Consider the following 23,885-nt stretch of genomic DNA (forward strand, 5'->3'; position numbering starts at 1 on the left):
TTAGGTTCTGTGGGACATAGCACGTGCATGTGTGCAGTTTCCAGTGTTCCTGTCCATGGGTCTCACACAGCACCTAGCACACTAGCAGCACTTGCGCCCATGACCCTTCTCAGTGTCCTGAGCAGCTGGCTCTGAGTCCATTACCATGGATTCTTTGTCTGTTGTGCTCTTTGTGTGAACAGATCCGCTGCCATCCTCCACTGGTTATGACCCAGATGCTGCTCTCTCTCCCAGAAAGGTAATCTGTGTGTATGTCTGGTCAGCATATTTAAGAATTTTTGTTCTTGTTGTTAGTTGTGGAGCTTGAACTCAGGGCCTGGGCACCGTCCCTGAGCTCTTTCACTGAAGGCTAGTCTTCTACCACTTTGAGCCACAGCACCACTTCTAGTTTTCTGATCGTTAATTGGAGATGAGTCTCACAGACTTTCCTGCCCTAACTAGCTTCAGACCACAATCCTCAGATCTCAGCCACCTGAGTAGCTAGGACTACAAGCATGATGGCACCAGGCCTAGATTTAAGCATTTAAGAAGCATTGTGCCTTGCTTGGTGGCACATTCCACCTTCCTGCCTCAGCCTCCCAAGTGCTGGGGTTTCAGAAGTTGTGGCATTGTGCTCAGCTAGCACAATGCTAGGAATGCTTCTTCTCTCTGATCCTCAGATCTCAGCCTTCTGATTAGGCTTACACGTGTGAACATCCCCCCCCCCCCCCCCCCCGCCCAGCCTGGCTACCTGCTCTTTATTTTGATGAAGCCTAACTCACTCATTTTGTTCCTATGTGGTTCATGCTTTGGTGGCTGCTTTTCAGGTAGAGGCCGGAGTCCTGCTATTCCTGAGCTGAGCCTCCACTTCCCCATGGGCACCCTTTAGTTCCTCACAACTGGCTCTTGAGGTTGGGGAACAAGGAATGCTTGAGTTTATTTTTGTCTTTTTATTGAGGCGAACAAACATGAAAGGTAAAGCCGGGAGGATCTGCGAGAAGCATTCTTCCATCACCCACTTCCCTCGCTCTTGGCATTTGGGGCGTCCTGACAGTGCACTGCCCGGGCTTTGGGGCTCTCTGCTTCTGTTCTCCGAGAGGACTTCTGTGCGTCCAGTGATTGCACTGGCCATGCTTGGGGGTCCCCTGCCTCTGTTCTCTAAGGGGCTTTTTTGCATGCTTGTTGGAACCGGTGCATCTGCTGCCAGGAGCTGTGCTAGGGGCTCTCCTCTGCGTGTGCAGAACAGGCTCAGCCTGTGGTTGGAAACTGGGCTTCTTGGACCCGTTTTGCACAGATGAGAGGTGAGCAAACCAACAAGTGGACACTGAGACTGGCAGTTGCGGGAACACTGCCAGTGGCCTCTACCTAAGCCATTCTGATAAAGAGCTGAAGTTAAGATTATGTTCAGAGAACCAGAAGTGTATAATCCTGACATGCTTGTAGGGCAGAGGATGGTGGAAAGTACAGTGTGATGTTACTGTATTCGCTGTTGTGGTGAGATGAAGGTGCTGGGGCCGCCAGGAAAAAGGCAAACAAAGCCATTTCCTGGGCTTTCTGGTGGGGTAGTGGGGAAGCTATGCTGTGAGGAGAGTGAGGAGGGAGGGTTCAAGACTAGGGAAGACACCTGCCTGCCAGGAAGTGCCTGGGGGCAGGGAAGACAGGGAAGGAACCTGTGCACCATCCTTGATGACGGAGTAAGGAAGGGAGGACGTACACAGATGCACAGGCCTGTCTCTCCCCCCCCCGTCTGTCTCTGTCTCTGTCTGTCTCTGTCTCTGTCTCTGTCTCTCTCTCTCTCACACACACACACACACAGATGACACAGTCAGCCTTGAGATATGAGCCCATTCAGGGCTCTTGGAGGCTGGGCAGCCTCATTAGGTAGGTTGATTATGTGCTGGGAAGCTTCCTTCCCACTGGCTGGGAGGTTTGTTTATCTCTGTGTGGTAACTCCTGGGCTGTGCTAAGTAGGAACTTGGGAGTTGGGGATGGGGGTGGGGATCCTTTCTTATCACAGGCTCTGGCTGTAAAATGGTATGGAAACATCTCTCTTGATTACGTTGCAGGGTTAGAATTTGTTTATTATCTCAGTAAACAAAGATTAGCTGTGCATGCACTTCTGATGTACAGATGCTTCCTACTTTGGGTTCTTCCTAGGTGCCAGCACTATTCCAGCTGCTACTAATTTTAAAGAGACGAACTCTTTATGTTCTAGAGTTTGCATTTCAGAACCTCGAGAATCTGGATCCCTCCAGCTCTGCTTTCCAGTGTTTATTGGCTCTCCCTTGAGTCCAAAAACACCCTCAACCACAGTGAGGCCGCACTCCCTCCTGAGAGTCTGGCTTGGATTGGATGTTGGCAGAGCCTTCTCGTTTGGGGGAGTCTTCTGGGGTCCAGAACATGCTGCTATGGCCACCTTGGGCCAGTTCCTTGGCACCTCCCCCTTCTGTATTCTTGGGCTCTCCTGAAGGGAGCCACTGGGGGTAGAGTTCACCAGTGGTCTCCTGCCACTCAGGGACCTTTAGTGTCGTATATCCAACAGTCTTGGCCCCCAGAGCAGCTGAGTGAAGTGAGCAGTAGTAAAGCTGATGGTAGGGGCACTTCCTGTGCAGGTGCAGTGGGAGGCTTCGGAGACCTCCCTCTTCTAACAGAAGGGTCACAGCCAGTCTTGGTGACCTTTAACCTAATGGGCTGTGGGGGCTGTCTGGAGGCAAGTAGAAGAAAGACCTCCCCATCTCCCCCTTTGTCCCCTGTCCCCTGGGCTCCAGGAGGGAGCCCGAAGCACTCCAAAGCCAGCTCTTCCTCCAGGAGCTGGTGGGGCTCCTCTCTACCTAGACTTATTCTACCTGGGAGGCACCTCTTCTCCTGCAGGCTCCTGGTAGCTCAGGAAGGGGCAGAAGACTGTAGCTGCCACCGAGCAAGTGAGCAGGGGGCACTGCAGTCACTCTGGATTTCTTCTGAGCGTGTTCCCTCTAGGCATGCGGTTCCCACTCTTCTTTCAGTGCCGACTAGGAGCTGCAGGGCTCCTGGTGTAGTGCTTGGACATAGCCTGTCCAGTGCATCCCTGGAGGGCAGGTCAGCTTTGTGTTGGGGACAGCAGGGAGTGGGGGCAGCCACTCTTACATAGCCTGGCTCCCTGACTAGGTGGTCAGTCACCAGTTGTGAAGTTGACTGGGAGTGTGGGCTGCATGTCGATGCCAACACCAGCCAGCTGGCTGTACTCCAGGCAGGGCTGTTGTGCACATTGTGAGTTTGTCCTGGGACATTCTTTGTGTTGACATTTGCTTTCTGGGCATTGCATCGGTATATGCAGTGTGATTTCCTGGGGAGCCAAGCCCTAACTGAAGTCTGGGGTACCGCTGCATGGTTCACTGATTTCCAAAGTACTGCCTGTTGCCGTTTCCAAGAGGAGGATATTTGAGGCCAAGGCTCCATGTTTCCACAGAAAGATGAGCAGCTGTCACCTTAAGTGGCAGTCTCCACAGTGTAGTCATCTGAGACATCTGAGGAGGAGCCCTGGGGTTGACCCCAGCCCCATCTTGCTCATGTCCAGATATCTCTGCATCTATTTGCCTCTCTGGCCACTGCCCCTGAGCTACTGCCAGCCCTCTAGTGCCCTCCAGTATCGTCTTTCTTGCCCCCACCAGACCAGTGTGATCTCCGCTGTCCTGTGTAAATCCTGCTTTCCTAGTCCACAATCTAAATCTCACCTGCCCATGTACACCTCTCTCCAGTATTCTAGTTTCCTGCTGTCTTGTACACTTCCTCTTCCACTCCTCCAGATTCCCTCTTCTTCCTTGGCCTCCAGAGTCTCTCATCCCAGGTTCTACTTGCTGCCTTTTGCCACCACCTGGTGGGGCTGCCATTCACCATGTCCTGAGGCTCTTGGTGTGGGAAGGGCATATGCCAGGCCCAGAGGATGGTGAGCCAGAGCAGCTTCCATATGGTACCGGGACATGAGGCACTTTTGGATGAACTGAGACAGAGGATAGCTCTGGTGCTATTCTGAAGGTCAGATGTGTGGGAAGCCCAGGTGGGAATTGGGCTGGGGGTGGGAGGGCAAAGGCGTAGCAGCTGTCAGTACACTCTGTCTTGAGGAGGTCTGAAGACCTTTGCAAGGCTAGTTCCTCACCCTGGGACTATCAGAGCTGACCACCAAGTCTTCCTCCTTCTGATAATCACATCCTCACCCCTACTCATGCGTATGGGGCCCGAGGATAAGATAACTAGGGTCTATGGTATGGGCCATAGACCTGTACATGGATTTTTAAGCCTTATCTCCAAACATGAACACTACAAGTTCTAATAAGTTGATGTTTTTATTTTAATCTTACCTTCAGCATTGCTTAATCTGCTGTTAATCCTATCTCAAATTTTTATTTGTTTTTTGTTGTGTTTTTTAGATCTAGAAATAATTTCCATTCTTATTTGGTGATCCCTAGTCTTTTTGCCCATGTGCCCATCCCTTCCTCCAAATCTTTAAATGTGTTTATTGTGATCATTGTTTTTTAATTTTAATTTTTTTTTTGGTTTTTGTTTTTCTCTGGGCCTGGGTGCTGTCCCTGAGCTCTTCAGCTCAAAGCTAATGCTTGAGCCACAGGCCACGTCTAGTTTTCTGGTGGTTAAGTGGAGATGAGTCTCAGGACTTTCCTGCCTGGGCCTGGCTTTGAACTGCAGTCTCTAGATCTTAGCCTCTTGAGTAGCTAGGATGACAGGTGTGAACCACCATGCATGGCCTGTGGTTGTTTTTAAAGTCTTTGTTACTTCTGACATTTTGTTTATGTTCTTAGGGTTTATTAACAAAAGAATTTCTTATACAATAAAATGAACTTTTTCAGGAAGGAGTACATGGTTCTGAGAATATTGCCATACACACAGATTACTGAAACCACTACCACAACCCATGTAAAGAACACTCACAGCTCGGCGCGGAAGCTGCATGCTTGCTCTCACGGATACTCAGGAGGCTGAGGCAGGAGGATTCCCAGGTCGGGGCTGGCCCATGAAACCCAAATAGCAACACCAACAAAACAAAAATGCAGACCCATCTTCCCCTCATGACTAGCCAGGTGTAACCATGGATCTGTCCCCTCAAGAAGTCATGTAAGTGCAGTCATAGACTTTGTAGCCCTTTGGACTGGCTTCTGTCATTCAGTAGAGTGCCTGTAAGATTCGTCTTAGTTATTGTATCAATAGTATATTTCCTGATTTTTTTTATTGTTGTTGCTCTTGTACTGGGGCTTGAACTCAGAACCTTGCGCTCTTGCTCGATTTGATCACTTACAGCTGGTGATCTACCTCTTGAGCCACACATCCAGTCAAGCATTTTGTTGATTAATTAATGATGGAGTATCAAAGACTTTTCTGCCACGATCCTCTAGGTTTTAGCCTGGCATGTGCCACTGGCACCTGGCTAGTTGATTTCCTTTATTGCCAAGTAGCATCCATCTGACAGGTGTTCTACGGTTTAGACACAGCTGTGTCCTCTCAAGGACGCTCAGGTTGAAGCTTAATCTCCACTGTGAGTTACTAGAGGGTAGACAGTCTGACTGTTGGGTTTAGGCCTTTAATGCACGATTCTGGTAGACAAAGTCAGCAGGTGGAATGCCTTTGGGTGCCTCCTCCTTGGAGGAGGGATTACAGGCAAGCAGGTTGAGTGGCCCTGGCTCATGGTGATGGTTTAGAGGTGGAGATGGCGGGGTGAGCTCAGGTTTAGCGCACAGTCATGCAGAAGGTAATTTACAGATACGAGATTAAACATACAGGTATTTGTGTGTCTGTGTCTGTCAGGCTTAGTGCTTGGCAGCTGAGATACCTGGAAGTGACGGTCACACCCAGTGCCTAGGTGTTATTTTTTAATATTCTTCAGTGAAGGAGTCAGGACTCGTTGGAGAAATGGCTCATTCCGGGAGTCAGGCAGGCCGTTGCCCACGGTGAGCCTAGAGCTTAGAGAGTGAAGAGTGTTAAACGTGTGCTCATGTAATCATGGGGACCCAGGAGTCAGAGCAAGAGCTCCCCACGGTCAGCACTGGCCAGCTTGACTAAGGAGGCTTCGTGGATACAGAGTTTGCGTCAGTTAACAAATAGGGAACGGACTCCATGTGAATCAGGGAAATAACTGTGCTCTCTAGGAGGAGAGACAGGTCTCCTTTGTCCATCTCAGTGCCCGTGCTGGCCACTCCTTCCTGAGTAAATGACAGTCTCTGTACAGTGGGGACTCTAAGGTCCACCCCCGGGAGGGCTCCGTGCAGATGACCCCCACCTGTTTAAGTTTGCACCCAGTACCTGAGTTGGCTAGGTAACTGGCACACCTGAAGGCAGTTAGCTCCTCCTCCTCTGAGCTCACATCCAATCCACCTGGCCATACCTCCCACCTTTTCCTACATAACCCGCTCAACACAGTCCTCGCGCTACGTCCTTTTCTTTCTCTTTCTGTCTTCTTCCTCTCTGTCTCCCCATGCCTCCATCTTGTATGGGCTGGCAGTTTGCTCTCTCCCCCCTCCCCCCCCATAAGCTCTTCTCTGCCTGAACCATGTGGTGGGTTTCCTTTCTGGTGAACCTTACAGGGACCTGGCAGCCAGGAGGTCTGGGGACCGTCCCAGTAGTGAGCGCCCCTCATCAGAGCTGATGAGCAGGGTGCTTTTACCTTGGGGGTCTCCTCACCCCACAAACTCGCAATCCCTGTAGCCCCAAGAAGAGTGCCAGATACCTCCCAGCGCAGGGCCCCTGCTATGCTCTGACCAGGCCTCTCCAGAACCATCCAGGCTTCCAGAGCCAGGAGAAGGGAGACTTTCACAGCCACGAAGAACTTTGGGAGGCAGGACTGAGGTCAGAGGGATTCTGGGCACACCCTGGGACAGGAGCAGGACAGGACATGCAGGAAATCTGAGGAAGGGAATTCTAGTTAATAAAACTGTATGGGTTTCATCTGGGTGCCAGTGGCTCACACCTACAATGTTAGCAATCCAGTAGACTAAGATCTGAGGATTGAAGTTAGAAGCTACCTGGGACAGACAAATCCAAGAAACTCATTTCAAACCAGCAAAAAGCTGGCACTGTAGATATGGTACAGTGGGTCAGAGTATCAGCTGTGAGCAAAAAAACCCAACGAAGAGCATGCTGAATTCAAGCCCCAGTTCCAGCACAAAACCTAACATGTGTCCATACTGACTCATCCATTATAACAAATGCATACTGATGTGTAAGGCATTAACAATGGTAGTTGGGGGATGACTTTGTGGCACACACCTAGAAGCCTAGCTGCCTAGACTGAGATCTGGAGGGTTGAAGTTTAAGATGAACCCATGCAAAAAGTTAGCAAGATGACATCTGAATCAGAAAAGGCTGGGTCAGTGTCCTGGCCTTGTGGCAACAATAGGATTGTGGTCTAGGCCAGATCAGGCAAAAATGAGACACCCCCCCCCCCAAAAAAAAAGGACTGAGGGTTATGGCTCAAGTGGTAGAATACCTGTGAATGAGCTCAAGTCCTGAGTTAAAACCCTAGTACCCACAAATCCAGGGAAGCTGGGTGTGGGTTCTGTGGGGATTCTGTCTTATGTTTGCAAATTTCCTGACATCTAAGCCCGTTCTGACACTAAAAGCTTATTACAAATAAGATATCATATACGAACTCATGGCCCTGGGTCCTGCCCCACCTATTCTTGTCCAACCTACTCTTTTCCCTTCCCTGTTCTTTCATCTCCCAGCATGTTCCCTGGCCAGTTGCCCTGAAGGGTTCTGGGTGGCTCCTTTTCCAGAGTGAAAGGTTGGACTGTTTCCTGGGCCTGCTCCAGGCCTGTCCCAGCCCCATCCCAGCCCCAGTCTGAAGAGCCCTAGCCAGATGTCCTTCTCTTCCTGAATGGACCCTGTGGTTCCCGCTCCCAGGCTTCTAGCTGCTCTGACTTGGATAGCCAGGTTTGTCTGCTCCCTGTACTGCCCTGCCTGAGCAGCAGAGAAAGGCCAGCCTTCAGGTAACTCCGCACAGGAGAAACACACGCACAGGTAACACACACAGGTAACTCCGCTGTTGCTGCAGTGGGACCACACTGAGATGGGGTTGCAGCATCACCTACCCTCCTAGGACAGAACAGCCATTAAGAAGGCCTTGACCAGCCAGGTGACAGTGGGTCACTCCTATAACCCTAGCTACTCAGGAGGCTGAGACCTGACAATTGAGATTGGAGCCAGCCCCGGCAGGAAAGTCACCAAAAAGCCAGACATGGAGCTATGGTACAAGTGGTAGAACACTACCTTGAGCAAAGGAAGCTCAGGTACAGTGCCCAGGACCTGAGTTCAAGCCCCAGGATTGAAACCCCTTCCTCTCCTCACCAAGAAAAGAAAGAAAAAAAAAAAAAGGCCTTGACCACACAGCTTATTAGATGTCCATGAAAAGATGCTTCTGCCAACTGTAACCCTTGGTGTTTGTGGTTCCAGTTAGTAGGCTTTCTTCTGTAGAAGCCGCGTTGCACCGAGCCAGCTCAGTGCCCTCCTGCTGGGTTTGTGTTGACCCTGTTGTAAGGCTTGTTTGATTAGAGACCCTTGTGGATGTGGCAGAAGCCCCCGCGAACCCTGCAGACGCCTCACTGTCCTGTCCGTCCCTGAGTGCGTGTGTCGGCGCGGCACCTTTTGCTCGCTGCTTCCCTGGCTCCACACAGCTGGGCTAGGGTTTAGCCCGGGACCGTAAGGAAGTCTGGGCAGCGGAGGGAGGGCCTCAGAGTAGGAACTGGGCCTCTCAGACTGGCCCTTCCCTTCCCACTAGTGGGACCACCCCGTCCCCACCCTGGCCTCACTCTGCCCAGACAGCTCTACTCCACTTTGAACAGGCAGTTGGTTCAGGCACTCCAGTATTTCTCCAGTCTGGGCGGGCCTTGTGCTGTAGAGGGAGCAGCTGTTTGTCTCTGCAGACGTCCTCATTGGTCTAGACCGAGGGTGGAGAGTGCTCCTGAGGGAGGGAGACTGGGCGCCTGCCCTGCCTGGCCTCCACTTTCCTTTCCCAGCTCTCTGCTGCTCTCACATCATGCTTGGAGATCACTGCAGTCTCCCCACAGACCGAGCTCTACTCAGTCAGCCCCCCAAAACTGGGTTCCGCTGCAAAATGGTGCTTCAGGCTGTCAGCAGAGTGCTCAGGTAACCGTGGGCCAGTCTGGAAGGCATGGCCAGGACTGTCTTCCTTAGTGAAGGGGCTGGGCAGGCAGATTGGGCGGGTGGGCTGCCCTGGGGGCTGGGGTGACCCAGGCCGTCCAGGGCCGACCTGGAAGCTCAGCTTGCGGAGCACACTGCCCAGAGCAGTCAGAGCAGCATACTGTCTGGGGCAGATAGGTCTGATCTGGAACTTTGCTGAGTGAGTTCTCTTAACTGTCTGACTTCCTGCTGCCATCCAAAGCGCTGCCCAGAAGGGACCCCCAGGGGCTGGCTCACAGGATCCTGCCCCGGCCTTTCCTGCCTGCGGAGCAGTGGGCGTGCTTTAGCAGCAGGTATGACTGCCCCATTGTTCCAGCTGGTGGCTGACGGGGGCAGTTTTGGCTGTTTGAGACGGGTAAGCTGGAGCCTGTCCTTGAGTGTCCGAGTCAAGAGAGAAGTGGCAGCTGTCGGTTACGGTCAGCTGCAGAGGTGCTGCCAGGAGCTGGTTCTGACCATTGGCTGATGTGCAGTGGTGGTGGTGGTCTGTCCCCAAGTGTGCGTGTGTGTGTGTGAGAGAGAGAGAGAGAGAGAGATTGAGAGATGGGACGTGTCATGCAGCTCTGTAAGGGGGCCTGTAGGACTGTGTGTGAGAGTCTCTGATGGGGCAGTGGTTTTGAGACGCCCTGGGGCCTGCTTCTCAGGTGTGAGGGAGGCGGCACCACCAGTTTTCCTTCAGTGCAGAATTCCTGTGTTTGCGTGTTGTCTCTGTGGGTTGCCATTTAAAGTGCAAGTAACTAGCTAACTAGCATAGTGCCCCTCAGGAGGGGGCCAGTGACCCCCCCATGCACCCACCTGTCTCTGGGCACCCCTAGCTCCGTCTTTCTCGCCTGCAGCATGACTGTCTGCACCTCCACGGGGAGCACCCCCACAGCTTGTGCCAGTGGGAACCAGCGAGTCTGCCTGTCCAGTGTTGATCTGGAAAAGTTGGCAGCAACCGGATCAGCGATGACCAGTAGTGCAGAGAGTGTGTGCTGGCAGCTAGTTGCTGAGGGGCCTGCCTAGGAGTGGGCAAGGAGGGGTGTGTCACAGCCTGCTCTGAGCACAGTGGCCATGTGGGGTGAAGGGGCACTTGCTCCTCTGGGCATGTGCCCTTTCTCTGCTATCTTGGCGGTGTCCAGATGAGTGGATCTCCTACTGAGTCAGAAACACAGTCAGCTGGTGAAAATGCCTCTTGTTTGAGAGTCACGGTTGACCTGTGTGAGATGCCACAGTTACACCAGAGGAGAGCTCGTGGGTCCCTGAAACTCTGGCTGGCCCCGCACGGGCAGGGCAGCTGTGTGGAAGGATGAGGCGCGTGCGCACGCGCGCGCGTGTGTGTGTGTCTGTGTCTGTCTCTCCCACCTCAGCCTCTAAGGTGAGTGACTCAAACCTGGCCAGGACACAGTACAGAGTGGGGGAGGGGGTGTTCCAGTGTTAAAAATGCAGTTTTAGGGCCCCACCTAGACACGGGGCCAGACCCTATCAGAAGCTGGGGTGAGGGGGTGAGCCCCCTCCTCACCTGCCCAGTCCCGGTGTGACAGTGCTGTCAGGCTTCCCATGCTGCCGTTGAGCACCCTGGTGCCACGGGGTCCCGTCTGGCTCTGGATGGGAAAATAGGCCACTACAAGCCTTGCCCTAGGATGCGCAGGCTGACCGGCATGGACACTGGCGTAAAGGCTGGACGAGCGCCGCAAAGGTGGCCCACTCCACATGCCTGTCTTAGCTTCTGCATCTCCACTTGAATAGTTGGTGTCTCTCAGGCCTCGGGTTTGTGCATCCCCCCTCCCCCCATGTCCACCCCCCAGCCCCACTTCCACAATGTTTGTCTGTCTGGGCTGGGCTGGGCAGCAGGTTTGGGAAGGCCAAAGGCCTGCTGTATTTCCTCTTGAGGCCCTTGCCCTTGGCTGTCCGCTAGAGTACTGAGCTCTACCACGGTCCTCTTTAAACGGCTCCCTGTCATCCCCCAGGCTTCTCACCTCCTGGGTCCTGCCCACTACCTCAGGGTCTCCATTCTCTCTCTACTCACCTCGTGTACTTCGCAATCGGCCAGTACTCCTCTGCTGGGGAAGCCCAGAGGGACAGAACTCAGAGGGCACAGGGCCAGCCCGACTCGAGGGCAGAGGGCATGGGCGCCTGCCACTCCCTTTTGAGATCCTGGGCCCAGAAGGGTGCTACTGGCTCGACCCCTACTTCAGCACCGGTGCCATCCTGCTGAGTACAGCTTCCCTGGCTGTGTCTAGGAGCCCTTAGCCCCCTGTGGCACCGCAGACATCATAGAGATTTGTTATGTTTTAAATTCAAGTGTGTTTGGCTCCTTGGAGGTTGGGCTCTTCAGCCGGGTGGCGGGGGTGGGGGTGGGGGTGTGATGTGGTGGTAAGGATTGATTTGTGCCTATTGCCAGGGTTGTCCATTTGTATAGTGTCATGGGAGTGCAGTTTGCTAGACTAGAGGGTAAGGGTACAGTGTTCTGTGGGGTCTCAGAGGACCAGGGGAAGTTTGCCACGTGGGCTACCATGAGTGTGGTGTACAAACTGCCCCAGGACAAAGATGTCTGAAGCAGGGAAATGAGGGATGGGGTCAGGTGGCATGGGTGAGGCAGGGAGAAGGTGATCTTGGTAGGGCTGGACACACCCAGAAGGTGGCACCTGCCCCATGGCGTCCAGCCTCCGCTCACTTCTCAGGGGCAGTGTTCTTTCAGCCAGGAGATTGTAGCTTAGGCTAGGTGCCCGCTTCCTGGCCCCTTCGTGCAGCCTCTGTCCTGCCGTGCTTAGGTCTGCCCTCGTAGACTCCCTCTACATCTGAGGACTTCCCTGTACGCTGGGGGCACAGTGAGCAGTGCAGGAATGGCCGACGCGCAGTCGCTCTCTGGTCTCAAGCAGACATAACAGCCCTGTGGCCTCTGGATTCGGGCTGAACAAAAGCCTGTTTCAGGTCCCAAGAGACTGTGGGGTGGGCAGTCTCTGCTCTCTGCAAGGCTCAGATTTGAGTGACAATGAGGATGTGCACACGAGGCAGAGAAGCTGGAGGTGGTGTTCTAGAGGAGGCTGGCGCTTTAGCCACAGGGAAAGGGAGAGGAACTGAAGTTCATAGTGGTGGTCTTCCCTCAGAGACTGTGGCACCAGTGCCTGCCAGATCCACCCTTGTGCAGACTGGACCCCCACCTCGGCTCACTCTTGCTCCATGGGAGTAAGATAAGGCCATGACGGGGAGCCTGAGAAGTTGGGGCTGGCATGAGAGTGTCCCAAAAGACTGTGAACTGGGGGTCCTTGGCTGGTCTGGAGTGACTGGGACAGTGAAACAGAACTTGTGGGGAGAGCTTGGGGAGCTCTGTGCACCTCCTGTTTATTGTAGAAGGGCAGGAACCACAGGAGGAGACTAGGTGCCAGTGATCTTGTGGCTGCTTGCAGCCCCAGTCTTTGTGATGAGTCACAGGCAGAGGAACCCAGACCTTCCAGGCACTGTCCTTTCCTGGCCCTTCTGAGAACCAGAGGGAAGGCTGTCCCTGCTCCCTGTAGCCTGCAGGCGACATCATCTTAAGTTACAAAGCGTAGAAGGAGGTGAGCACGGTTGGCTTCCTGACCGCACTGTAAAACCCCCTTCCTGGTCTATAATAGGAAGCCAGGCACAGGGTGGTTCGGCTGGCCCCGGTAGAGTTCATCTGTAGGGTGGATGGGTGGAGGGCTAGGCCCAGGGTCTCAAAGAGACCTTGTCTCGCAAGGATGCAAGGATGGGGCATGGCCCCATGGGGTTTGTATAGGGCTCAGCCCCTGCTGCGCTTGTATAACATGCCCAACATTCAATTCCAAGCTGGTTTCAGCTTTCCGACTGCACACGAACTCAGGACACCTTAGAAGTGAAAAACTAAGGGGCAGGGAAATGTCAGGGGCAGGGAATGGCCAGTCCGAGGATGCTGGAAAAGTCCTTCTTGGGGCTTTTCTCTGTCCATGGCTCCAGAAAAGGCTGGCGCCGTACTGTGCAGGGCCCAGATGCTCATGCCAGGGCCTTGAAGGGCCCCCACTGTGTGTGTTGTGCCCATACCTGCACTCGACCCTGCTTGTGCGCTGTCAGGAGTCCCACCGCTGGGCTGGCCCTTGCCCTGTCCCATGCCTGGCTCTGGCCACTTCCAGTTCTGGCACTCCCTGTCCCTCCCCAGAGGCCAAACACATGTCACCTTTTAAGGCAAAGATTTGCCATGAGAAGCCAAGAGGAAAACATTTCCCTGGCATTCAGGGAGCATTTTTCTTTCTTCTTTCTCTTAAATAAACCATCAGCAACCTTTCAAAACACAAGAAAGGAAAAAATAGGACACGGAGAGCTACAGAGACCTTTCACCGTACCCCATGTGGCCTCTCAGGCTGGAGGACAGAGCCAGACTAGGCTGCCTCCCCGCTCCAGGAATCTTGGCTGGCCTCACTATCCCATGTCCTGTCCCGAGGCCTACATTGTAGCTTTATCTGGACACCCAGAGGCAGTGACTGACCAGCTACCTCCTCGAAGGGGTCAGGATGAGGTTTGTGTCTCCTTTCCTGGAGTGGGCACAGACTGGACTGAGCTCCTGGCTTCCTACCCTTTCTGGTTGGGAAACACTCATGGCCTTAGTGGTCTTTCCTTTAGCCCAGCCTTCATTCCACAAAGTGTCCTGGCTGGTCCGCCCTTCTGTTTTAACCATGCTAGTGTGGACTGCGGCTGCTCTTCTGTCGGGGCTCCTGCCCCCTGAAGGTGTGATGTCTCTGGGCAACGTTCTGCCTGGATCATTCTGTCCCTCAGCATCCTGCTCGGCCCTGAGTACAGAAGACAGATGACCTCAAGGGCTCAGGTGGCCCTCTTCGAGGCCTGGTGTGGTCTGGCTCCAGAAGGCCATGTGGTGACCACGCTGTCCGTTCTCTCTGGACAGGAAGTCTAAAGCAAAGCCAAATGGCAAGAAGCCTGCTGCAGAGGAGAAGAAGATGTACCTGGAACCGGAGCATACCAAGTCCAGGATCACCGACTTCGAGTTCAAGGAGCTGGTGGTGCTGCCCCGGGAGATCGACCTCAATGAGTGGCTGGCCAGCAACAGTGCGTTGGTCAGGGAGAGCCTCCCTCTCCCCCCCTCCCCCTCCTCCATCTCCAAGGACACCCGGAGCTGGTGCTCAGCAGCTCCCCCGCCGTCTGGGGAGGGTGTGGCCACGGACGGCCCGGGCTCCTCGCCTGAGCGCACGAGCATGGCGGCCGGAAGCAGGCATGTTTTCTCACCTGGCCCTTTCCTCCTTCTTTTCCAGCGACAACGTTTTTCCACCACATCAACCTGCAGTATAGCACAATCTCAGAATTTTGCACAGGAGAGACGTGTCAGACGATGGCTGTGCGTAACACGTGAGTAGCAGCCTAGCCATAGCCCCTGCTGAGAGCCCCGGGCGGGCTGTGGTGGGCCCTGCTGCCCTGCTTCTCGGGGTCCATTCTCACCTGACAGGCTTGTAGAGTCCCAGGCTCAGCCCGCCTCCACCGTGCCCTCCTGTCCTTGCAGGACTAGTGGCTCGGCTCAGACGTCCCGCCTGGGGCGCGGCCCTGTCAGGCACCAGCAGAGGCTGCCAGGCAGGGAGGTCATCATGGAACTGCCCGTGGACATGGTGGAGAACTGACTTCTGTGCTCAGCGTGCTGGGGGGCGGGGGGTGGCAGGGGCTGGCACGAGCAGGTTCTTGGGTCTGGGTGCCTTCTCAAAGACTCCAGAAAGGACCTGGTGCCTTCTGGAAGCGTGTGCACGTTCTCTTCCACACGGGTGGGTGCCCCAAAGGGCCTCAGGTCACTTTGCGCAGTTGAGTAGGCAATCCAAAGGGTGACTGGGCTGGCAGCACTGTGCGGGTGGTAGGGGTGAGCAGGGCTGGTGCTGGCAGAAGGCTTAGGTGGAGGTGGACATGGCTAGGAAGGTCTAGGCCAGCAGCACATGCGGTTACACGAACATCCGTGTGGCTGCAGGTCAAAGGCTGGTGTGCACGTTGTGTTTGCACATGCCATCCTGTCCAGAGGTGTTTCTCTCCCTAGTGAGTCCTGGCACAGAGACGCTGTCAGGAGCCCACCTGAAGCCTCACGGCAGGCGGCAGGCATCCCCCTGGCCCTAGCCAGATGGCCTGCTCGCATGGCCATGGTGGTCGCAGCTTTGTTCTTGATGACATGAGCTGAGTCTGTTCTGCAGCCAGCGCCCCACTCCCCAGAGGGGCGAGTATCACTGCCAGGCACTGTAGGGAGGACGGGGCTGTGTAGCCGAGCCAAGAGCAGGCTTCACACACCTGGGACAGAGGTGAAAGGCCCCGTGACAGGACTGCCCAGCGGCCGGAGAGCAGCTCTTGAGAGCTAAGGGGGTGGCTGCCAGGGAGTGTCGTCTGAATGCCCTGTGTGCCGGCCCAGCCCTCTCCCCAGCTTCTCCACACCCACAAAATCTTCAGTATTGGGTTGGTTAGAGAAAGCCTCCTCGAAAGCCTTGCGTTGGATGTTAGGCAGAGTTGCACGTAGACATGCTGTCTGTCATTTCCAGTGGCCGCTGGAGAACCAGGGCAGCCTAAACTCTGCTCTCGGTTCTTGGCTCTGACCTGAATCATTTAAGACGATTTAAACATTCAACATTCATGTCACCCCTTCCTAGGAATCTTTTGAGACCAAGGGATGGGGGCTCACAAATAGTGAGGACATTGGTTAGAAATCTACAGAGCTTTCTACTGCCCCCAAAGCTATAGCTGTGGGAACCTGCTAGGGTCCAGGCAGCACTGGGACCAAGCTAGGGCACGACTCTGCCCCTCCAGTGCCTGGATAACTCAGAAAGACCGACACCGGGATCTAGGAGTGGAGAGAGCGGTGGGTCACGATGCTCAGTCATGATGGCACCGCTCCATAGCCACGGACTGCGGATGGAGGGGCGGGAGCCGAGACGGCGTGTGTCCATCGACACGGACTCGGGAGGGAAGGAGCGGAAGACGTCAGGGCACATGCTCCACGGATGCGGATTCCCCATGGAAGGACGGACCGGAAGCCACGCTAGCACACGCCCCATAGACACGAGCTCCGCCTCTGGAACGCGTGCCCTTCAGAAGAAGGCCAGGGCATTGTGCCTGCGTCCTGCCACGGGAGGGAGGCTTGTCTTGGCATTGCTGCCCGGGTGGCTGGGTGGCGCGTGCTGCAGGAACAGAAGTGCAGGGCCTCCTCTGGACTCACGTGCCATGTCGGACAGGCAGAGCCACTCGGGAGCACAGTCGGACCAGGTCTCAAGGTTGTGGAGAAACAAACTGTGTTAGACGCCATGGCAGGGAGGGAAAGGAAGGTCCCTCCTCGATTCCGGCAAGTGTGCCTAGGGCTGCAGCTGGTGTGCTTAGATGCCCAGGTGAGCATGAAAAGCTCAAGGTAGTCTTTGAATTCTGTGGGCAACTCTTAATAAAACTACAGCCAGAGATACAGTTAGAATCATCATGGGCAGGTTACAGTGGAATATTTAAAACAGTGTAGCTCACGTGGCACGGTGGCTCAAGTGGAATAATGCCAGCAATGAGCAGATAAAGCTTATTTATTATTAGCAAGTGCATGAGGCCCTGAATTCAGGTCCCATTACCAGCACCAAAAAGAGAGAGAGAAGATAATTTAGCTCAATGGAATGCAAGAAAGAGGAGATTTAAGGGAAGAGAAAGCAAAAGGAACGAACAGAAAGCTGATGATGTGAGCCCGACCCAGCAGTGCATGAGAACTGTGTACGCAGGATCACACAGCACACGTCCAGTGTGTGTGTGTGTGTGTGTGTGTGTGTGTGTGTGTGTGTGTGTGTGTGTGTGCATGGAGCTGCATGGAGTCTGAAGAATGGATTCTTCAGAGAACTAACGACGTGGTCTCTACAAGAAATTCACTAGGCTCAGTCTGTTTGAACTGCTATAACTGATGGCTCTGAACAGCAGAAGTTCGTTTCTCACAGTTGAGCGGCTGGGAGCAGATCACAAGGCAGTGTAGTGAGAGTTTGCTGGTTCATGGATGGCAAGCTCACAAGGTACACTTGCGCCTTGGATTTTTGTTCTTGTTTTTCCTTTAACTCTTAACAGTGTACATATTTAAGAGCTAGAAACGAATGAGGAAACAGGACAAATGCAAATTTTAGAAAATATCACTGCTTTTTAGTGAACCTGATCACTTTTATAAAATGAAACGCCATTAACACATACGGGAATTACATGAATGACATTACAAAAATATGACTCATAGTGTTGTTTTTAAAGCAAGAAAATGTAACTATAAAAGACAGAATTTGGGCTGGGGATATGGCCTAGTGGCAAGAGTGCTTGCCTCGGATACACGAGGCCCTAGGTTCGATTCCCCAGCACCACATATACAGAAAAAACGGCCAGAAGCGGCGCTGTGGCTCAAGTGGCAGAGTGCTAGCCTTGAGCGGGAAGAAGCCAGGGACAGTGCTCAGGCCCTGAGTCCAAGGCCCAGGACTGGCCAAAAAAAAAAAAAGAATGAAGAAAAAAAAAAAAAAGACAGAATTTAAGCAGAACATAAAGCCTCATCTTTTCTAAGTACAAATCACAGGACCCTGGGGCTGGAAACTTTTCCCCTGCCAAGGCCGCTTGGTTACTTACAACGTGGTTTGAGGGACATGCAGAACCGTCGATACAGGTCAGTAGCCCCATCGTGCACCAAGCAGTACCACGGGCCTGAGGCCCACGGCCTGGGTATCCCCACCAGGACCACTTTTTGAAAATAGCTCATTCATTTTGGTGCTGGGGATTAAACCCAGGGACTTACACATGCTAGACACACACTTTGCCACTGTGCCACATCCCAGCACTTAAAAATTTTGTTTATTTTGAGATAAGATGTTGCTGAGTTACCCAGGTTGGCCTTGACCTCAGTCCTGCCTCTGAGTAGCTGGGATTTCAGGCATAAACCACCATACCCAGTCCTCGCACTCCTTGAAATGCAGTGTTTTGCGGAGGCTCACAGGAAGGGGTTGGTACAGATAGGCCACAAGGACCCTGAGGAGGAGACAGCTAAAACTGCTCTGTTCATGTTCACGGAGGCCCACGGGAAGAAGACACCCTATGCTAGGGAAGGTCTCCTCGGGCAAAGCTGGTTCTCGGTGCCCGTGCCTCAGACAGCAGGACTTTGCGCAGAGCAAGCCGCTGGCTGTGGGAAGAAGAGCGGAAGCTGTGCCAAGAGCGCGAGCATACACCAGTGACATAGGAATCAAAACATGCCACGTTATGTTATGGAGGAAAGCTGGACACCAGTAACAGAAAGAGAGGAAAATCTCCACTCCTCAAGAGTTGATCCCGTGGGTCGGAAAAGAAGGCTCAAGTTCAGAAACTATTTTGAACAACACACAAATGAAAATACTATCAAAATGTGTGGGATACAGCTAAAGCAAGGCTTGGACAAGGAAGCCTCATACACAAAATGCCTTCCTGCCCCCCCCCAAAAAAAATCAAATTGATATCCTAAGTTTGAGTCTTAAGAAACTAGAAAAAAGAGCAAAATTAGCCCAAATTGATCGGAAGGAAGGGAATAATAACGCCAAGCTAGAAATCACTAAAATTGACTTCTGAAAAAAATAGGCTAAGTTAAGGAAACCAAAATACAAATGCTGTGAAAGATCAAAACTGGTAAAGCTTTAGTAGATGTAAAGATTAAAAAGGAGAAGATAGAAGTTATCAGATAAGGACGAGACAGTAGCCTCATAAAGCCAGCTGATGTGAGGCACGCTGCAAAGATTCCCTCCACGCACATATATCACACAACTTGGATCAAACAGATGATAGTGTGGAAAACAAAATTCTATAACTTACCCACAGTAAGAAGTGCGGTAAGGCAAGGCTATGAAATGAAAAGCATCTAAATTGGAAAAGAAGGAATAAAATTTCCCTCCATGATTGTGCAGGCCTCAAGGATTCAGTCAACAGATTTAACAAGGACAACACACACACATTCACGCACACGTGCACAAGCCAGTCATAGTTCTACATAATGACAGTGTGAAGCGAACCCTGAATTAATTCATCAGTATATATAGTAGCTCAAGAAACCATGAGCTACTTAGTTTAGGTATAACCTTTAGCATCCACAGGGTCCCGTACCCTGGAAACGTGAGTTCAGGGAATGAGTAGCCCTGTGTAACCAGAGAAACACTGATCAGAGGGTGCAACTTACCAAAAATGTCAGTTCTTCCCCAAACTTGTCTGTTGGGTTTAATGTAACCCCATTAAAAGCCCAACAGAGATTTTAGCCAATTGATTTAAGTGAAGTAATAGTCTCTGTAACAGTAATCATTTCTAATTTTGAACCTGGAGGAGTCCCACAATTTTAAGATTTACTACAAAACCACAATAACAAGACAGTGTGGTGTTGGCGAGGGAATGGCCAACAGGTCAGTGGTCAGGGCAGAGTCCAGAAGGAAACTTACAAGATGGCTCTTTGGTTTCTGACAAAATAGCCAAAGAAATTCAATGGAGAAAGGAAAGTCTTCAACAAATACTGTTATGAAAACCAGCCACCATTGTTCAGGAGAAGGGAAAAGAGTGTTTCCCTAAAGCTCATGTCTTGTGCAGAAGAACGTGAAACTTCAGACGTTTACAGGAAAACGGAAGGAGCGCTTCAGGAGCTGCCATTACTCAAAGAGCCCTGGGCCTGGTACCTAAGTGCAACCCACTGATGAAAAGAGAAGGCACTCGAATGCGAGACCGCGCGTGCTGTGGATTCTTCACGACGCGAAGGACGAGTGTTCCGAGTGCATGAAGAACTCACAGTGCACCGACGGGAAGACGGCCAGCTTACAGAGCCAAGGGCCCGGGACGAAGGGTCGCCCCGGTGCTGTGTGCGTGACAGCGAGCCCGCGAGGAGCCCCGCCTCGCGCGGGGGGGGGGGGGGAGGGTGTGCGGCATGGCTTCCTGGTGGGTACGGAGGCTGCGGCGCCCTGTCCTGTGAGGGTTTGGCAGAGCCTCCTGAGGTGCAGCGCACCCCGCCTGAGGGTCCGCTCTGCAGAAACGGCCACTCGGGCGGCGCGGAAGCCCACTCAGGAGCGCGCAGCACAGCTCGGTCCGCAGTCGCCGCCTCCCCGCAACTGGAGGAAGGGCGGGCGGCCTCAGCGGGGGCGGGGGGCGGAGGCTGCGCCCCTCTGCACGGCCAGACCGCGGCCGCGTGACCCCTCGCTGAGGCCGCCGGCGGGCCCGCTCCTCTGCGAGCAGAGCGGTCGTGTGAGTCTGGATGGGCCAGGCTCGTCCTCCCCGCAGCCCGACCCGGGTCCCGGGGGCCATGGCTGCCTGCGCACAGGCCGGGGAGTTCGGGGTGAGCCTCCGGGGGCCCAGCCTGCAGCACCCAAGGGTGGCATGGCTTCCAGTGGAGGGAGCGCGGGCCTCAAGGCCCCAGGCTGCCTCCCAGGCACAATTCCGGGCCCATTCATAGGAAAGAATAAAAGCTGAAGCCACGTGCCAGTCACGGAAAGGCAGCTGACCACGTTTTCTCTCCGTGGCCGAGGCGCCCCATGTGTTCCGGGGTGGCTGTCGGGAGTCGGCCCGTCTGCGCTGCCTCGCCCTGTGCTGTGCTGGGGGGCTGGCGGGCGGCCAGGACCTCACCTTGCTCTCTGTCCCTACAGACAGTACTACTGGTATGACGAGCGGGGCAAGAAGGTCAAGTGCACGGCTCCCCAGTACGTGGACTTCGTCATGAGCTCTGTACAGAAGTTGGTGACTGACGAGGACGTGTTTCCCACAAAATACGGTGCGTCTGCGAGCGGGGCCCTCGCTGGCCAGCATGCGCTCACCTGCCAGGCTCCGGCGCCCAGGGAAGGGCTGCAGGTGCGGGAGGGGCAGCGGCCGCACGGCGCCCGGGCTCGGCATGTAGGACCTGGGCTGTGAAGGAGGGGGCACCCCGTGAGGGGCTCAGCTCAGGCCGACCGTGGAGCCACGACAGGGTCCTGCTTGATGAGGCCACCAGAGTCCGCTGCTAGGGCCCCGGGGGCTGGTGGGGCCCTGAGCTGCCAAGTGACCACACCCACCAGCAGGGGTCCCCACTCTCGGCCACAGAGCCCCGTGCGGCCCCTCAAGCAGCACGGGGGGGTTGAGAGCCGCCCGGGCCTGCTGCGGGGTGCGCGGCGGGGCGCCCCCCGGGGTGAGTGTCGCTCGAGCGCCCGCTTGGCCGGGGCCGCTGCGGCTCCCCGGCCCCCCGAGGGCCCGCGGGGCTGGGGTGCAGGTGGGAGGCAGGCCGAATGGCGATGCCCGGGCGCAGGAATGCGGCCCCGCAGACGTGTGACCCCCGCCTCCCCCCAGGCAGAGAATTCCCCAGCTCCTTCGAGTCGCTGGTGAAGAAGATCTGCAAGTACCTGTTCCACGTGCTGGGCCACATCTACTGGGCCCACTTCAAGGAGACGCTGGCCCTGGACCTGCACGGACACTTGAACACTCTGTACGTCCACTTCATCCTCTTCGCCCGGGAGTTCAGCCTGCTCGACCCCAAAGAGACCGCCATCATGGACGACCTCACCGAGGTGCTGTGCAGCGTCTCCGGAGGGGGCGGTGCCAGGGCCGGCGAGGGCAGCGGGGCCCCCGGGGCACAGAACCACGTCAAGGAGAGATGAGGCCCCGGGGCCGGACAGGTGCACGTGTGCGAAGAGACAGCCGCGTCTGCGTGTGCGCACGCGCACGCCGGGCATGCCGGGGGCGAGGCCGCGGGCCCGAGCGGCGCTGAGCGCGGCCCGCGGACGCACGGCGGCCGTGGCGCTTCCTGCCTTCCCTGTTGGATGGATGAGTGCGGTGTGTAGCGGAGAGCCTTGGGAGTCATTCATTCATTCAACGCCCATGTATCGGACCGAGTTTCCTCCTGTGGGGTTTTCCTGTCGGGTCTTCCGTGTGGCCCTCCTTCCCGGCCCCTCCCTCGGGTGCTCTGCCGCTTTGAAAGAAACACGGGGTGTGGGGGGGCTGTAGATCCAGGTTCCACTCTGCTTTGGGGCGGGGGCCCCTCACCGAGGCCCCTCTTCCAGCCCTGCCTCCACTTTGCCTTCATTCTCGCCGTCGGTGGCCCCGAGTCTGGGGTGGGGAGGCCTGGGATCGCCCTAGAAGGCCCACACCTGTTGTTCACGCCCGCCACCCCTCCCTGCGGCCGCTGCGGGGCCCGGGGAGGGCCCGCCGTGCGAGGGGCCGGGGCGGGGCCCGGCCCGCGCCCCGTGTGGAGGTGCAGCTGTCAGCAGAAGGCCGAGCTCTGCTTTAGTTCATCTGTTCAGTCGTAATAAAAAGAATTCTCTCAGGTCAGAGCCCGTGTGCGTCCTCAGCCTGCTGCTCCTGCTGCCCCGCGCCGCCTCCGGGCCGCCGGGCCCCGCCCGCCTGCCGCTTTCCTCCGCCGCGCGTCTCCAGAGCCCTCGGAGGGGCTCCTGGCCAGCCCGCCACGGGGCTCGGCTGCAGGTTCGCTCGAGTGCCCTCGGGCCGTGTGACCCCGGGGGTGGACCCCAGCGCGCCCCAGGCCCCCGAGGGCTAGAGGGACGGGGACGGGGAAGAGCCGGCCCCGAGTGCAGAGTGCGGAGGCCCGGGCCCGGATGGCCGCCTGCGGCGCCCGCTGCTCCGGTGGCAGTTCCGCTCAGACTGCAGGGCCCGCCCGGGCGCAGCCCTCTCGGCGCCCTCACCGGCTCTAGGGGGCCCAGCGGGACCCCCCTCCCCCGCTTTCAGTGGCATTTCCCGCGTTCCTGGGGCCACCCGGACCAGCTGCCCGGGCCTCCACAGTTTTCCCTCTGCCTGCTGGGGAACCCCGCCCCCCCAACTGCTGCCTCTGTCTCCGCAGAAGTCAGGGCCACCAGGGCCTTCCCTGCCCGACCCCGCCTCCCACGCGCGGCCTCGGCCTGAGCCTCGCGGGACCGCTCTCCGTCTCCTTGCTGGGCGGTATGGGGGACATGCCTGTCATTCCAGCACTGGGGTCTGGAAAAGGAGGGTCTTGAACTTGAAGCCAGCCCGCTCTGCACGATGAGACCTCCCCGACCACCCCCGAAGCTAAGCCCGGTTCCGTCTCGACCCGGGGCCCTCCGGGCTGCGCGTCCCCTCCCCTTGGAGGCTGAGGCGTCTTGTCCCAGCAAGGATCCTAGGCCCGGCCATTGGATGGGGCTGGGAAGGTGGCTTAGCTGTAGAGTGCTTGCCTAGCATGAATGAAGCCCTGGGTTCGAGTCCTTGGTACCATATAAACAGAAAAATCCAGAAATGGTGCAGTCTCAAGTGGTAGAGTGTCAGCCTTGAGCAAAAGACGCTCAGGGACGGTGCTCAGGCCCCGAGTTCAAGCCCCAGGACTGGCAAAAGAAAAAACCCAAAAAAGACCGTTGGATGCCATCCCTGGCTGCGCGGAAGCTGGAGGGTGGGCGCCGGGGAGGGGGCAGCAAGGGCAGGTGGGGGCTGGCCCGCCGGGAATATGCCTGACCTACTCCCCGGGGCCCCCGGGACTGGAAGAGGCCGGGGCTGGAGGAGGCTGGCCGGGCGGGGCGTGCGGTGGGGCAGCGCGGGCTCTGCGTGGCCAGCAGCAGGGCTGGGAGCATCCCGCGGGCTGAGCGGGAGCAAGAGCGCTCGGGGTGTCCGGAGCGGTGGCGGCCATCGGGGAGGAGGCGGCGGCAGGGCAGGGCTGGCGAAGGGAGCGCGGCCTGGCCAGCGCGATGCCGCCTTGACTTGCGGGGCCCACGAGGTCCCAGCCCGCCCGGCCTCACGGGAGCCCTGCGCAGGGAGGCCGCCGGGCCCCATCGTTGCTTCGTGGAGGGGGGCGCTGCCGGGCGTGCCCT

The 23,885-nt window shown here is 55.8% G+C and overlaps 1 protein-coding gene across 3 annotated transcripts in view; it reads left to right on the top strand.

Moving 5' to 3' along the window:
• Nucleotides 1–22,388, top strand: part of Mob2 (MOB kinase activator 2) — a 60,071-nt gene extending 37,683 nt beyond the window's left edge. The window contains exons 1-5 of one of the 3 annotated variants that reach the window (XM_048359343.1): nucleotides 8,530–9,105; nucleotides 14,033–14,193; nucleotides 14,397–14,490; nucleotides 20,736–20,860; nucleotides 21,409–22,388. In XM_048359343.1, coding sequence (XP_048215300.1) covers nucleotides 8,996–9,105; nucleotides 14,033–14,193; nucleotides 14,397–14,490; nucleotides 20,736–20,860; nucleotides 21,409–21,716 — 798 coding nt within the window. In that variant the 5' untranslated portion in view covers nucleotides 8,530–8,995 and the 3' untranslated portion in view covers nucleotides 21,717–22,388. Of the gene's footprint in view, nucleotides 1–8,529; nucleotides 9,106–14,032; nucleotides 14,194–14,396; nucleotides 14,491–20,735; nucleotides 20,861–21,408 lie in introns of those variants that run through there. The other 2 variants (XM_048359345.1, XM_048359344.1) reach the window with 2 other exon arrangements.
• The last annotated feature ends 1,497 nt before the right edge of the window (nucleotides 22,389–23,885 follow it).

Source organism: Perognathus longimembris, chromosome 13 (assembly GCF_023159225.1).
Source record: "Perognathus longimembris pacificus isolate PPM17 chromosome 13, ASM2315922v1, whole genome shotgun sequence".
In the NCBI taxonomy this organism is placed as follows: domain Eukaryota; kingdom Metazoa; phylum Chordata; class Mammalia; order Rodentia; family Heteromyidae; genus Perognathus; species Perognathus longimembris.